Genomic DNA, 15,335 nt, shown 5'->3' on the forward strand with positions numbered 1-15,335 from the left:
TTTCTGTGATCATAGGTTAAATGATCAAGTTCTCTTGAATTCTGAGTATAGGACGTCTACAGGAATAATCTGTTTGAGTCTCTGACATCTGTGCGTAAATTTAAGGTACCATCTTTCTCACACACAGTCAGTGAGGAATATGGTGACTTCTGACTTTTACCTGTTCTCTAGCAAGACCTTCACTGTTAACTAAGAGTAACACAAAAGCCTCTCTAGGCGAGCCTTTACCAGTCCGATTAACATGAATTTCCAAGTATTCGGCAAAGCCTGTTTGAACCATGTTCAGTGAAGGCAGGGAATTCTTCATGTAGCACTTCTCTGACTACTCTCTAGTTGGCTTCTGCGGGGTGTTATAAACAGAGAAAGGCATCCCACAGCTCATGAAAGGCTTGTGATGTGGCTTGAAGTCCAGGTATTTTGGGTTGCTGAGTTTAAGAGTTACAGGCATGGTGAGAAAAGGACACTTTGCTGAGGAGCGCTCTCTCTTCCTTGATACTGAAGTCTATTACAGATTACTCCTCACTGGCACGTGGTACAACACTGTAACATATGAGACAAAAACAGCACTGCACTTAAGTTTAATCTTCCTGGGCATTCATTCAATGTTTATATATTTAGTATCTCTTAAAAAGTCAAGCATTCTTCAGTGAGTTTTACATCTAGACTTTTGGAGACGGTTTCTTTTCCATTCATATCTCTCACAACACTTTTGCTCCTGTATCCCATAATGCCGCTACTTTCCTCCATTAAATTACTAACATATATGTGTATTTTTCCAAATAACTTAACGCTTTTCCCCTTGTGTCCTGGAGCATCTATATTAGGAACGATAACATTATTATTGCCTGTGGTGCCCTGCTGATGTGCCATACACTTCTGCTTTCTTGAGTGCTGAACACAGCATTCTTTTGAACAAACGGTTCCTAACAAGATTTTGAATATTAGACAGATTTCCTTCACTGCCTGAAAATACATTGAATATGTGTTCTTTGTGGTCACTGGCAATCAGGACAAATATTGCTTCACTTTAGCCTGATCACTTAGGTTCATGACCTGTGATTTGTTTCCTGAATACGATACTAACTTAACACCTCTTCTCAGCATACCCTGTTATTACTTATGCAGCACTGACCATGTCTTTCAGGAAAGCTTTTCCACGAGCATTTTGACAGCAAATGTTGTCATTCTTCTGCCTTTAAACTTCCACATAATTTAAATTTTCCTGAAAAACCAATTTAATGGTCTTTTTCTACTCCTATGCTGCTTCTGTGCAGCTAATGAACTTTAGTTTAGCAATATATATTCTTTGATGGTTTTGAGATCCTAACTTTCACCCTTTTTCGGAACTGAAAAGATGCTTACTGAGCTCAGGCTCCGTTTCAGTGCTACAGGCTTTGGATCTGTCTCATTTCTCAACAGAAGTTCTTCAGCTACAACGAAATCCAGGTTTAGGTTTATGTTTCCCATTATGCAATTACACAAAAAGGACTGGAGAAAGCAAGCCAATACTACTTTAGCATTCTAAAATACTTTTTCTCTGATGCAAAGTTTGTTCTTTGAAAGTCTGCTGTTTGATCCAGGAAATGTAACCAAATCTTACAGAGTCCCTTGAACTGCAGTTCTTGAACTGCTTCAGTTGATTCCTGATACAACTCAGTGATGTGGTTTTCAGCATAATTTGTCTTCGAAATCTCACATGAGGGAATATGAGATCATACCTCCAGCCCAGTTAATCCTAGGCTTACAGCTGGGACGGCACTTTCTACAGCTTCTATCTTGGAATAATCTTTCTGTGACTCATTTTCACTTCAGTATTTCAACCTATTAAAATTTTTTGCACGTTTGTAATCACCAGTTGGCCTAGTTATTCTGAAATCTTTCTTATATATTGATGGCACACTGTGATAAATTTGAAGCTGAAGTATTTATTGCTTTTACTTTCAATAGCCTGCAGTGATTCAGTTTTTTTTTTTCTTCATCTTGGCTCTACTCCCTTTTGCTGCAGGTACATTGCCAACTTCATCTTGCAATAAATTTAGAAGTTTTCTTTTTTGTTCAGAACAAACTCTGTCCTCCCCAAATCCCTCCCCAGATCCCTCCTTTCCCTGAATCTGTTTTGTTCTTTTCCTTCTGAATGAGATACCGGGTTTGCTAGTTCAGATACTGTAATACAAGCTTTTCCCCCCCCCATTCTTTTCTGAGCAAACTGATTCACTGTTCCAATTTTACAGATATGCTGGACCAAATTTCTGCAGGCCCCCCTGCCATCCTTTATAACTGTTTGATCATCCTCTAATTTTCAGCTGTCATGTTAGTCTGCTGGGAGGCACAGGTTGACTTCAGCAGCACCTTTTGAATCATCACCTCCCTGAGACCTTCTATCACCACTAGATGGAGTAATTTTGGGTTTATCATTCATTTTCACTAATTACAAAAGTCTCAATTTTAATGGCGATCAAAATTTTCTGCACAAATGAACACTCAGCTCCAGTGTAGTGAAGAGATATCATAAGAGCAAATAAAATTTACACACACACGAAAATCACTGCCTTGGCAAAGCCTTGGCTCTAGGAATTACTGACATGGGAGCCTTAACATTAAACAAAGAAGAAGGATAAATTAATTATTAACATAGTCTTACAGAAACAAGAACAAAGGGAATAGTTTATTGAGGATATTCCAGAGAAGAACTGGTTTAAGAGGCATTAAAATACCGGATGAGATGGCAAGGTCAGTAGTATTTCTACCGATGCCAGGAGGCCCATTGGGCTCAGTTGCGGTGATGATGGGAGCAACATGGATTCTCCTCTTTTGCATCACTCGGTGAGCACGTGTAGCACTGATGGGAATGCTAGGCTTCTTCCCCCATAAATCTGCTCCTGCACTCTGCTGTGCAACACAGGTCCAGACCCTGCAAAGACTGCTTAGCTTTCTGCATTGTGGGATCTTCGTCAGAGTCAGACATGAGAGTTCTGAGGAACAGAGTCAGACATGAGAGTTCTGAGGAACAGGCTGAGGAACAGGGTTTACAAATACTCAAATGCAGCAGCAACTGCTTGAGCTAGGGCCTTGGAGGTGTACGTTTCTTTCTCAGAACAGGATTCAGATAACACAAAGGCAGTCAGCACAGGAAAAGGGCATGTTAAGACCTCAGTGATGGAAAATACCGCTATAGGAGAAAAGCTCTGGGAGAACCAGAGAGCGCAAGCAGAGCATGTTCAATGGCGCGCAGAAAGCAGTTGCACATTGGTGCCTAGTAACATAAAAGAGGATGCAAAGCCAAAGCAAAAAACACCTGAGATGGAATGCCCTGGTTTTAGCTGGGATAGAGTTAATTTTCTTCCTAGTAGCTGGTATAGTGCTGTGTTTTGCATTTAGTATGAGAATAATGTTGGTAACACACTGATGTTTTAGTTGTTGCTAAGTAGTGCTTAGGTTAGTCAAGGACTTTTCAGCTTCCCTTGCTCTGCCAGGTGCACAAGAAGTTGGGAGGGAGCATAGCCAGGACAGCTGACCCAACTGGCCAATGGGGTATTCCATACCGTATGATGTCATGCTCAGCATATAAAGCTGGGGGAAGAAGAAGGAAGCGGGGAACGTTTGGAGTGGTGGCGTTTGTCTTCCCAAGTCACTGTTACGTGTGCTGGAGCCCTGCTTTCCTGGAGGTGGCTGAACACCTGCCTGCCGGTGGGAAGGAGTGAATGAATCCCTTGTTTTGCTTTGCTTGCGTGCGCGGCTTTTGCTTTCCCTATTAAACTGTCTTTATTTCATGAGTTTTCTCACTTTTACTCTTCTGATTCTCCCCCCTCCCACTGGGGGGGAGTGAGTGAGCGGCTGTGTGGGGCTTAGTTGCTGGCTGGGGTTAAACCAAAACAGTCTTTTTTGGCACCCAATGTGGGGCTCGAAGGGTTCGAGATTGGAATGTGCTAGATCAAATTTATAGCTGTTATTGCTGTTTAGCTATTAATTAGCAGGCTCCTGTGCTTGCCATGGGGCTTGCTTGCCTCACTATAAATTAGAGTCTAATGGTCGTTAGTGGCTGCTTTTTGCTTCCGCTGCTTGCTGTACTGCTGCACTGCTGATCGTCTTACTGTGCTGTGCCTGGGAACATTCTGATAACAGCAACGGGGATGCGCTGGGGCTGGCAGGTGGCCAGGGCATCGCTGCTCTTTCTGTGCTGCTGTACCGGGCAGGCTGGAACGCCAGTGTGAGTGCAAGTCGAAGGGACTGTGACCTGTGGATGAGTCCACGCAGGAGAGGACACCCCGAAGCGTCTGTGGCCGTGGATAAGCCCATGCCCGAGCAGGTACACCTCGAAGCTTCTGTTGCTGTCGGTAAAGCCATGCTGCAGCAGGTTGCTCCTAGATCCACCTGAGCCACTTCAATCTGATCCCTGCCGGGGAAGGAGAGTAAAACGAAGAAAAATAAAAGGAGGCACGGGCGGTGGTGACAGGTGCCTTGCGAAAAAAAAGAAAAAAGCCCCAGCGGTTTGGCTTTGCGAAGGCCGGCCGACTGGAGGGGAGTTTCACCTGAAAAGCCACGTCGCGCAGCCCCTGCCGTGCAGTACGGCCCGAGGCCGGCCGCGGGGAGAGAGGCGCAGAAGAAGCGCGGGGGGGCTGAGGTGGGAGAAGAAAAATCACGGACGCGGGGAGGAAGTTTGCGTGACACAAGCAAGAAAGAGAACACAGCGCGTACGTGTTTTCTCGGAAGAAAAAAATTAAATAGATAACGCCAGACCGGCCATGGACCCGTCCACAACAGGGCGCTGCGAGGGGCGGGGGCTGCGAGGGGCGGGGGCTGCGAGGGGCGGGCCGCACGGCGCTGAGGCCTGCTCCCGCCGGGGTCCCGCAGCCCCACCTCGCACCCCGGCTGCGCCGCGCTACAAAACCGGCGCGGCGGCCCCGCCCCTCTCCGGGGATGCTCCGCCCCACCCCACCGTCGCGGAAGGGTGCCCCCTGCCGGCCTGGGCGGTGGCGCATGCGCTCTGCGGGGCGCTGTGCCTTCCTTCCGGCCGCCATCTCGCTCGCCTCCGCGTGCTGTGCCCGGTCCCGCGCCCCGCCCGCGGCCCTCGCCTTTTCCCCGGCTCCGGCGCCGCCGCTTTCGCCCCGGGAAGGTACAAAGGAGACGGTGGGGGGGCTGGGAGGAGGTTGTTGCGCGGCCGAGGCCTGCGGATGGGTGGGCGGCGGTGGTGATTGGGGGACGGGAACGCGGTTACGGGCTGGGCCTGAGGGGAGTCTGGCCTCGCCTCAGCGGCGCTGCGCGCGAGCAGACCCCTTCCCGCCGCTGCGGCGGGGCTGGCTGCCCTCCTGCCGGGAAAGGTGTGTGTAGGTGTGTGGTGAGAGGTAGCCGCGGAGCCCCTTGCGCCCACCTGCCCTGGTGCCGGGCCCGGCGCTGCCTGACCCGCCTTCCACGGGCGCTGTTGTTCCTTCCGCAGATGAAAGAAACAATCATGAACCAAGAAAAGCTCGCCAAACTGCAGGCACAAGTGCGCATCGGTGGCAAGGTAGGAGCCGCCTCCCCACCCTGCCCTCGGGACTGCGTGTCCCTGCACGCACACCAGCCTGGCGCGAGGGGTCCTGAAAACTGGGTTGGGGAGCATCCCTAAGTACTCTCAGTTTGGCTTGACTGTCCTCAGGGGAAGCTGTGCTGCTGCAGGGATCTCTAGAGTCGGTTCAGTAGAAGCAGTATGTAGTTGCTGAACCTCCAGCGTTTTCTGTTTGGGTTTGTTATAATATATTACAGCAGACTTGCTGCTTATATTCTTGTATGGGTTATTTTAGAAGTCATGTAGGATTTGAAGTGAGTAGACCTTACAGCAAGTGAGCTTGGGTATAGTTTTCATAACAGATTACGGAGGGTTATGTTCCAAACTCTTGTCACAAATCTTTAAGATGCCCATGGCTGGTTTTTTTTGCCTTTTAGGACAAAATTGGAAATTATCTACTTGTCATACTCTTGTAATTGTAGAGTAACATGCTCAGAAAACCTTTTTATTTTATTACAACATCTGAATATATGTGGCTGTGTGATTACTTATAATCTGAAAATGAAAGTATATTGAATATAGTTGTATGCTGGTAAACATTTTAATTACAGTGTCAGTTTTAAGGCAAGAATTTGTTAGTGATTTTTTTATGCCTGAGGAAGTGTACACACGGTATTTTAGAATACAGATTATTCAACAGAACTTTTGCTGACAGTTTCCAGGAGCTTTCATTTCTGTGCTGAATTTTTTTTGCCTTTAGTTGGAAATTTAGGCAGCCTTAAATCAGGGTTAATGTAGTAATTAACTGGCTTGGTGATTTTGTGTATTCTTTTTATGGGTTACTAGTTGCTGTGTTTTATTGCTGATTGTGTGCATGTTACCAGCGTGTCTGTATTGACTATAGAGGCTTTTAATGTTTGTCGCCTAAGAGCATGCATTCAGATTACAGCTCTTGCAGCTCTCTGGTCAATATAGGTCTTTTAGAGACATCAAGCAAAGCTTAGAATATGCTGGTGATGCTGTCATTCAGTTTTAAAATTGGCCTGTGAAATACTTCGAATGCCTGAACCTGACTTTTTGAACTTGTTTTATAACTGGAAGTTATTACTGGGGTTCTCCATGGCATTGTTACCATGTAAGTTGAGATGGGTGTGGAGGAGGCAAAGGGGGAAGAGTAATTTTTCCATGTGAGAAAGGGTTGCACATTGCCTCTGCTGGAAGATTTTCACAATATTGCAAGGCTGCAGATCTTACAAATAAGCTAAATGCTATGTTTAGGTGGAGAGCTATTGTAGTACTTTGTTGTGTGAAATTTGAGATTTTTGTGTAGAATATTGCTACAGCTGAATGTCATGCCTCTTCTCCCAAACCTTTTTAGAAGTGTGGCAGATGAGTCTGTAGTATTGCATTGGTGGCCTGCTGTATCCACTCCTCTTCCATATAGAGGTAGAGGGCTATGAAGAGCATGTCTCAGCATGATCAGGGTGGAAGTTGCTTAGTAAAAATCTGTAATCTTTAGAATCTTAAATCAGTGGAGATGAAAGCAGCAGCCGCTCATTTAAATTAAACTCAGATGGTGTGAAGTTTAAATCTATGTTTAGTGTGGGTAAAAAGGAGGTACGTGTTCCTACATAGCCTTTGATTCAAGACATCTTTTTTTGAAATTTATTGAAAGGTCTTTTGTCCAGAGGGACTTACTGTATACCTTATGTAGCTCAATTCCTAGGTGGTCAAGGTACTACAGTAAAGCCAGTTCTATTATATTAGTAGTTTTCAAATCTCTCTGTGCGCTAACCTGACAGTAGCAGAATATCAAGCTTTCTAGACAAATGACTAAACTTTTGAGCTGTAGTCTTCCACGTGTTTGTTTCATGTGAATTTGTCATTAACATTTCTCATTGTTTGTAACTGGATTATGTTAGAAGTGTTAGTGTCCAGCCAGTTTTTCTAACTTCTACCAGTTAACTATGAAGGTATTGCAGCCTTATATACAGCTGGGCAGCAACACGTTCTCTTATTGCTAGCATGTGGCAGATGGACAACTGGAGGTCTTAGATCAGTGTGTCAAAAAGGAGCTTAGTTTCACCTGTTCCTGGACATTTGTTACTGAAGGCTTATGATTGTGCAAGGAAGAACAGAATGACACTTTCTGCTTTTTCATAAGTGTAGATATCTTCTAATAGGGGACAGTTATTTCCCTGGAGAAATCTAGAGCTCTGTGTCTGTTGATAACTTTATGGCTTCTGACTATTATAAAAAATCGGCTACAATTTAAGAAAGATGATCTAAGGAAAAATTCACAAGCGTCAGAAATTACATAAAACTGTGCTCATTCTTCAGTTTTATGGCTATGATAGCAGATAAGGGTAAACTTGCAATTTTCCTTTTCTAAGATGCTGCAGAATCTGTTTAAGAATTGTGGAATAAATGTTCTCTGGCACATTGCTTCCTAAAACCTCACGCTTCTCACAGGCATGCAAAGCTTGCCTTATAGCAGGGGAAAGACTGCTGCAGTGCAGTTGGAGGGGTGGGGTTGTGTGCGCTGTGACACAGAAGTAGAACTTTGTCTGTTGATTTGTAGATGGCTGCAGAAGTATTAATTTGTAACCTTTTTTTTCGCAAAGGGTACTGCCCGTAGAAAGAAGAAGGTTGTCCACAGAACAGCTACAGCAGATGACAAGAAACTTCAGTTTTCTTTGAAGAAACTGGGAGTCAACAATATTTCTGGAATTGAAGAGGTAATTGCTTCAAAGGAAAAAATAATTTTCTATATAGAAATATAAAATGTATCAAAATCATTTTCCTGGTAAGTAACATCCTAAACTTGTCTGTAAATTACCAGTAGGTCTTTATTAATCTTAATTGAAGTCCTTAAGAACTTCAGTTTCCTGTTAAGTTGAAAAATCTTGCTAAACTCCTTCAAATACTGAATTTTTTTCTTGCAGGTAAACATGTTTACCAACCAAGGAACAGTCATTCACTTCAATAACCCTAAAGTTCAGGCATCTCTGGCTGCTAACACTTTCACTATCACTGGCCATGCTGAGACAAAGCAGCTGACAGAAATGCTTCCTAGCATCTTAAATCAGCTCGGAGCTGACAGTCTGACCAGCCTGAGGAGATTGGCAGAAGCTCTACCCAAGCAACGTAAGTTGAAACTTGAATGCATTTCATGCTGGCAGCTGACATGAGGCTTATTTGTATAGCAGCAGTGAAACTCAGTGCACTCTTGCTGTCTGCAAGCGTATTATAAAATGCTTATGAAGAAATGGAACTCTTAGATCTTATTTATAGCTCAAATCCAAGCATGAGTATAACTGAATAAAGCAGAGGCACCTGTCAGCATATCTTGCAGCTGGTCTAGGACTGGAAAGCTGTAGCCAGACTTGGTTTCATGGTAGTCTACTTCTTGACGTGGCTACCATATTTTTACATACCTCGTTCATTAAAGCTAGGTAGATGAGTTACTCTGGAAGAGTTAGGTTTTAAAACAAGATAAACTCTGAGTATGCCTGTTTTGACGCTTTGAATAGAAACATAAGTAATGGGGAAAGGGGTTTGAGGACAGACATCTTGCAGCGGCTTTGCTGCCTCACAGGTGTGGTGAAGGTGTTTCTTGCATGGGATTTTTGATAGATAGGAGGGAATTACACAGTATTTGTAAGGAAGTATGTTGTAATTTCTGTGTGTGTAGAACAGTGTAGAGAACAGGACTGGCATGAGCATTAAGCTAGATACACCAACTTCCTATTTCATCCTTAAATTGGTAAAAGAACATGAACACTTGTTCTTCCTAAAACTGTGTAGGAAAAGTAGAGGAGGGACTTAAGTATGTGGTATTTGGAAAAGGTGCTGTCACTACAGGATGAGAATTGGGACTGGGAACATTCCTTGGGTCCTACATGTACAGTCTTCCTACTTTTCTGAAATATCTTAAGGCCATTCCTTAAAAGGTACGGAACATCCTAAATACAGAGAAAATGGGAGAAGCATATGATCGTGTTCAGTTTCTGGTAGTTCTGAACTTGTTACTTTTTTTTTCTTCCTGTGCTTTGCTGCCAACAAGACAGCCTCTATTTCCATTCCTAAAGTTGATCATACTTCCTTCCTGTCAACTTCCCACTGAAAAAATCCTGCTAGAAGTAGTCTTCAGGAGGTGGGGTAAACTGCTACTTTCCTTATGCAACTCAGGTCCTTCCTTCCTAGTGTCACCTCTGGCTTCCTTGTGGTAGTAGTAGGGCTTGAAAGAAAAAAAAAAATTGAAGGATTTAACATGATCCCCTAAGATCTCTCTTCTCATAACAAGGTGGGTATGTTCTGGATAAGCTAAATTGTGAAGTTTTAATATTAGGGAAACTTGTTTAAAGTGCTTGCTGTGTATGACCTAGTAAATGGCTGTTCCTTTCCACTTTGGGTGGATGCCAGAGTAGTTGCACAAAACTTTCCATTCAGCATTGTCTGCTAGATTTGGAATCCTGACATCGAAGAGTGAAGTGTCTGTGATGACTGCATTTGCAGGTGCTAAAGTAAACTTGGTCTAGTCTTGGGGATGAGAGAGAATGCAGACAATTTAGGAGGCAATAACATGGTTTGCTTTTAAAATCTCATATTTGATGCTAAGATGCATGTAAGCTATAACAGCTTTCTGCTGTTAAAAAACAAAAGGAGAGTTAGTGGTGACCTTGTCCCAAGCCCTTTCAGACCAAAGTTTATGCGTTCATCTGTTTTGGTTCTCTATAAATCAGGGTACAGGTCTAGTATGAACCCATCTCTTTCCTCATGCTTTTCTTGAAAACTGAGAAGGATTAATTAGGATAAAACTGAGGTGATAGAGAGTATGAGACAGCTTACCCTTGGTAGTACAGCTAAGAATAGCAGTAAAAGTAGTGGCACAGGGACCTGAGTTATGTGTTCTTAGCATTATACTGTTGCAGTTTTACAGATGTTCATTGGTCTGCTACAGTGGACATCATTAAATCTCACTGGCTCTGGCTAATACAATGGGAATGGATAAGAAATTACTGAATCAGCAGAGATGTGGACCAGATGTGGATGGTTACCTCAACCACCTAAGTGTAAAGCTGTGCATCGAGTTCCATATGCCTCTGACTTTGCCAGGGAACAGTAATATCTTTAAGTGTCTTTAGTCATGTGTGTCTGCCTGCAGCTTCACAATTACACCTTAGTTTTCATTGAAGGCCTAGGATCATAAGATCCTTTCTTTTCCTTAAATCTTGCGGATGTAAAATACATAAACCTCGAGAAACACTGAGTAGTCAATAAGCTAAGCTGCTTTTAAGGGAAATTGGTAAAATCAGTCTCTGCACTTGTAGCTGAAAATTATTACTGTGCAAGGCACTCAGTATACCTAGATACAAAGTGGTGACTAGTAAACTGGTTTGGCATGCATCTTCTCATTTCCCTGCTGGGCTGTTTGAGCATTATCAGTAAGAAAAGGAACGTGAACTTCCTTGGTTAGTTGAAGATTTTTATTCAGCAGGGGAACTGGATAAAGCATTGCAGTTTAGCTCAGACTGATAATGTTTTCAGAAAACACAAAGCAAAACAACTAATCGAAATGCCTATGGTGAGCTTGACTGATGCTTTTGAACTACTTGCTCTTGTAGCTGTGGATGGAAAAGCACCACTTGCTACTGGTGAAGATGATGATGATGAAGTTCCAGGTAAGAACAAGCATGCAGTGGAGGAAAAGGAAGTGAATTTTGCTGAGAGATAACGTGTAGCATAAGAGTGGGCCAAGGATGGTAAGAGTATTGACTAGTCACTCACTGTCACAGAATTTCTGTGGGCAGGTTATTTCATTTTTTTTCAGACACCGTGAGAGATTTAGATGGACTGTTGGCTTGAGCTAGCATTTTTGTCTTGTGTAGAAGTAATAGCTATGGCTAAGATAATTATTTAATATTCAGTAAGAAGGGTGGAAAGAAACTACCTTGTCAGTATAACTTTGCCCAGTTGTGGGTATAGTGAAGTTAAATGCTTAGAATTGTACTTTATAATGAACCATCTTAAACTTACTTGGTTGAGCAAGAAGAATGAACCATGAACCTCTTAAAAGTTATTTGGTCTGTATTTTATAAGCTGAAAGTTTTTTACGTTATAAGCACTTGATAGGAAGTAGAACTTTGGGGGGAAAAAAACCAAAACATTTGGCAAAGCAGAAGTGGGTCAAACCTTAATTTCAACATTCTTCTTTTTCTAGATCTTGTGGAAAACTTCGATGAAGCTTCAAAGAATGAGGCAAACTGAACTAAGTGTCACTTTCTGAATAAAGTTAAAACTTGAAAAAGCTACGTGGAGCTGCTATTTTATATTGTGACTGCTTTGATTTTATTTCTATTTCCTGATGAGATCTCAAGATCTGTGATATTTGGAAACTCCTTGAACCTGCAGCTCTTTAGTTACTGCTTGTACACAATATTATTTTTGTGGCCTGATTGAACAAACCTATGCTTTGAAATAAGTCAGATTGCTAACGAATGTCTGCCTAGACAGAATTTTTGAGTAACTTGTATACAAGCAAAACCCCACCTTTAATGAACTTTGGCATACAATAAAGATATAAAATAAACTTGCTGGTGTGGCTTCTTGTCAGAAAAGCAGGGGAAAAAAAATTGGAAAAAAATATTAAACAATCATAAAAGGTCTTGCTTTTCTGCAGAGCTTCTTCCTTTTGCTGTGTTAGAAAACTGGCTTCTAAAAAACTCTTTCTGTGCGTAATGGAGCATTTTAGACTTAATCACACTGGTGTTTCCAGGTCAGAGCTACATATGCTCTAAGTCTTTGTAATCTGAATTTAAGAAATAGATATGTATTCTAGAAATAATTATTGGTGGTTTAATATAACATAAAACGTGCAGGTTGAGAGAGGACTTGGCTTGGCCTTGAAGAACAGTGGCAAGCTGTTGGTATCTTGGGGGAACTAGATACTAATGTTAAATTTTTATCTTCAGGGGGTGTTTAATAGGTATTTCCAGGGTGTAACTTTAATGAGTCAAATAATACTTTCCCAGTATTTTAATTTTACTTCTCTGAAAATGTCAATTATGTGGGGGAATGAAGTATAGGAAGGGGAAAAAGCCTTAATAGAATTGGTAATGGCTTTTAATTAAGTCTGTATTTAGCATCTTCAGATCTATTAACTAATAATTATATTTGGATGTTTCAGGAATATGTTCTTTCTATTGCTTTTGTATGTTCCAGAGAAAAAGAGAACTTGTTTTTTGGGCACAAGGAAGACTTTTAAAATTCCAGTCTGACCTTTGCAAGGCTGGAGGGCTAAACTTGATGTTTGGGAGTCTTTGGTGTTAATAATAGATCAGATTGCTTGCATAACAGAAGCTAAGCTAGGATAGAAGAGCACTCAACTACCTGCCTTCCGAGGTTGTCTCTAGAACAAATCTTCTGGAAGTGGCAATCCATCCTGACTTGTGCAGGATAAAATTCAGGGTAAAACTTTGCTGTAGCCATAACGTAAGTTCTCCTTGTGCCTGGGAAAAGCTCGGGCTGTGTCTGACTTGCCAAGCATGTTTGTCATGGTGTAAGTCATTGCTGTTGGGAAACACCGGAGGAACTTGTTCAAGCGGTGCAACTCCTGTGGTTTGAGGTAAGACAGCAGTCTGATGTGAGCATGACATGTCTGAAGTCAGGTGCAAGAACTTACAGTAATAATTTAGGTTTACGTGTCTCAGTTTGCAAGTACTTTGTCAGTAAATTACACTTTATTGAATTAATTCAAATGAAGTGCTTTCATTGAATTGTGGCAATAAGGTAGAAAAACTAAACTATGCAAATTTGAGTTTTGAAATGAGGATGGTGACTTTAAGCAATTGCACTGTAAAAGGTGAAAACCAAATTCTACAGAGTTGTTTACCGCAATTCCTGTGACCTGTCAATAAATGTGTGCTGATTTTTTTGCGAAATCAATCAATGTGTTGCCCATTCTGTGATTCAAATATGTAAGTCCTCGGAAATACTTCCATTAAGCCACTGTAGCCCTTGCTTATGAAATGTTTCATACTGGTTTCTGTCTCATGAGGTGACTTAGTGTCTTGCTTAGATGATCTAGGCAGCGTTAGCCTCTTCCCCACTAACAGACATACCTGGTGCTTAAAAGACAAGATCCTTGCTAAAACAGTATCTTTGAAATGCAAAATAATGCTAATCTGGTGATAAGCAGCCATGTGACACATCTGTGGAAGTCTACGTGCTAGGACAAGCTCCCAGTCAGGAAACGCTGGCATATCTCTGCATCCCCAAACTGTGACTGAGGATCAAGATAGGATCAAAATGTATTCTTGATTATAGCAGATTTTAAATGGAAGTAGTTCACTTGTTGGAAGTTTATAGTAGTCTTCATGTCTGACACTTAAATGCTCAGTCCTGGTCTCGACGCTGTGATTATTTTCTCTTAGTAAGGAGTTTGGTTATGGTCTTCCTACTCTGTCATTAACTGCTAGAAACTGAAAATAGTTGTGTTGATGTTTCTCATTAGCTTGAACTTCTATGTAACCATACTGTAATTATGCCATTACGGATTCACATCTGTAGTCTTGCTCAAGGAAAATGGCTTCGTATCTCCATTCCAAATATCTTGGACAATGGAGAAATGAAAACAGATGCCTGCATTTCTATTGAAACAAAGGTTTGTTTGAGCTTTTTATTTTCAAAAAGCTAAGGGAATGTTCTGGTTCTGTCACATCAAGCTTTGTAACAGCTTGACTCCGATGCAATAGTGGGTATTGGTGAGATACTTTTCATCATTTTTGCAACAGATTTTTTGAAGTATCTTCATAATTATTAATCTCATGCTTTAAGGGCTTTGCTCTGGTTTAAAATTAGTATATTCTAATAAAAAAACCAATTAAAATCCTTTTGGAAGGTGGTGAAAGTATGTATTTTATTAGGCTAGTGTTTGTGTGCATATATAAAAACAAAAAGCTCCCCACGATGGTTTTAAAATAACACTGTTTTTAAAGCTCTAGAAGGTGTCTTGAATTATTACAGATTGGATTTTTTTTTTTTGGAAGTGTTGTGAGTTTGAGGTAGTGTCTCTTAGGAAATGTTTGCAGTGAGAATTTCTCATAATTAGTAGTGCATATTTAACATATATTTTGTGCTAATAATGTGTTTTGTGTGTGTAAAATCATATGGACATTTCACGTCCCCTAAAGTGGTTTCCTGTATCTCTGCTGAAAACTTAAATGTCACATTATGGTACCGATAGAGTAACAAAGGACATTTGAAATAAAGAGAATAGCTTGTATTTATTGTCAGAGGGAGTGGAAGAATTAAAAGAAAAACACGATGTGATCAGAACAGTGGCTAGGAAAAAAGCTAGCCACTTGGCTTGTGTGGGAATGGTACAGGTGGTGGGAGGTGAGTGGGGGAAGTGAGTATTTTTTGAGGGAGGTGGGGGGAGTGACTGAGAAGCCAGAACATGGAACCTGGTTGATCATCCTGTTTGTGAGAATGGATTTGAACAAGTTACAAAACTGGAGAGTTAATATTCTGCACAGATACAAAAGCCTACAGGGAAGTCTGTGTTGATGACGACTAGATTACAACCTTAAGAGACTGGCAAAATGGTGGTATATGTAAAGAGGAGAGACTTTAAAACTAGGTATTTTAAAATACTAACAAGCACTCTACGTGTCTTGCGCTTACATAAATACATGCAATGTGGCTCCTGATTTTTCTAAGCTACTTTTTGTTCCTTTTCATATCTATAGTTTCAGCCGCATCCAGCAATTTGTGAGCAATTGCTGAAAATGTTTGCCATTGGATGTGGTAGTTGAAAGATCCTGACCTGCAACAGAGACTGGACTCT

General features: G+C 41.8%; 1 protein-coding gene across 2 annotated transcripts; it reads left to right on the plus strand.

Moving 5' to 3' along the window:
* Positions 1 to 4,795: 4,795 nt before the first annotated feature.
* Positions 4,796 to 11,799, plus strand: BTF3 (basic transcription factor 3). Of its 2 annotated transcripts, XM_075138152.1 has the most exons (6): positions 4,796 to 5,113; positions 5,435 to 5,503; positions 8,110 to 8,223; positions 8,431 to 8,632; positions 11,113 to 11,169; positions 11,709 to 11,799. In XM_075138152.1, the coding sequence occupies exons 2-6, from the start codon at positions 5,435 to 5,437 to the stop codon at positions 11,753 to 11,755; spliced, it is 489 nt and encodes a 162-aa protein (XP_074994253.1). In that variant the 5' UTR covers positions 4,796 to 5,113; the 3' UTR covers positions 11,756 to 11,799. The 2 variants fall into 2 exon arrangements, with proteins under 2 accessions (XP_074994253.1, XP_074994252.1); XM_075138151.1 differs by lacking the exon at positions 11,709 to 11,799 and having other exon boundaries at positions 4,996 to 5,113; positions 11,113 to 11,237.
* Positions 11,800 to 15,335: the final 3,536 nt, after the last annotated feature.

The sequence above is a fragment of the Calonectris borealis genome, chromosome Z (genome assembly GCF_964195595.1).
Source record: "Calonectris borealis chromosome Z, bCalBor7.hap1.2, whole genome shotgun sequence".
Classification (NCBI taxonomy): Eukaryota; Metazoa; Chordata; class Aves; order Procellariiformes; family Procellariidae; genus Calonectris; species Calonectris borealis.

Excerpts from the sequence above, each read along its gene's own strand:
- BTF3 (XM_075138151.1), top strand. The coding sequence starts at position 5,435 with ATGAAAGAAACAATCATGAACCAAGAAAAGCTCGCCAAACTGCAGGCA. Across the intron at positions 8,224-8,430 it reads ATATTTCTGGAATTGAAGAG|GTAAACATGTTTACCAACCA; the intron begins GTAATTGCTTCA and ends TTTTTCTTGCAG. Across the intron at positions 8,633-11,112 it reads AGAAGCTCTACCCAAGCAAC|CTGTGGATGGAAAAGCACCA; the intron begins GTAAGTTGAAAC and ends TTGCTCTTGTAG.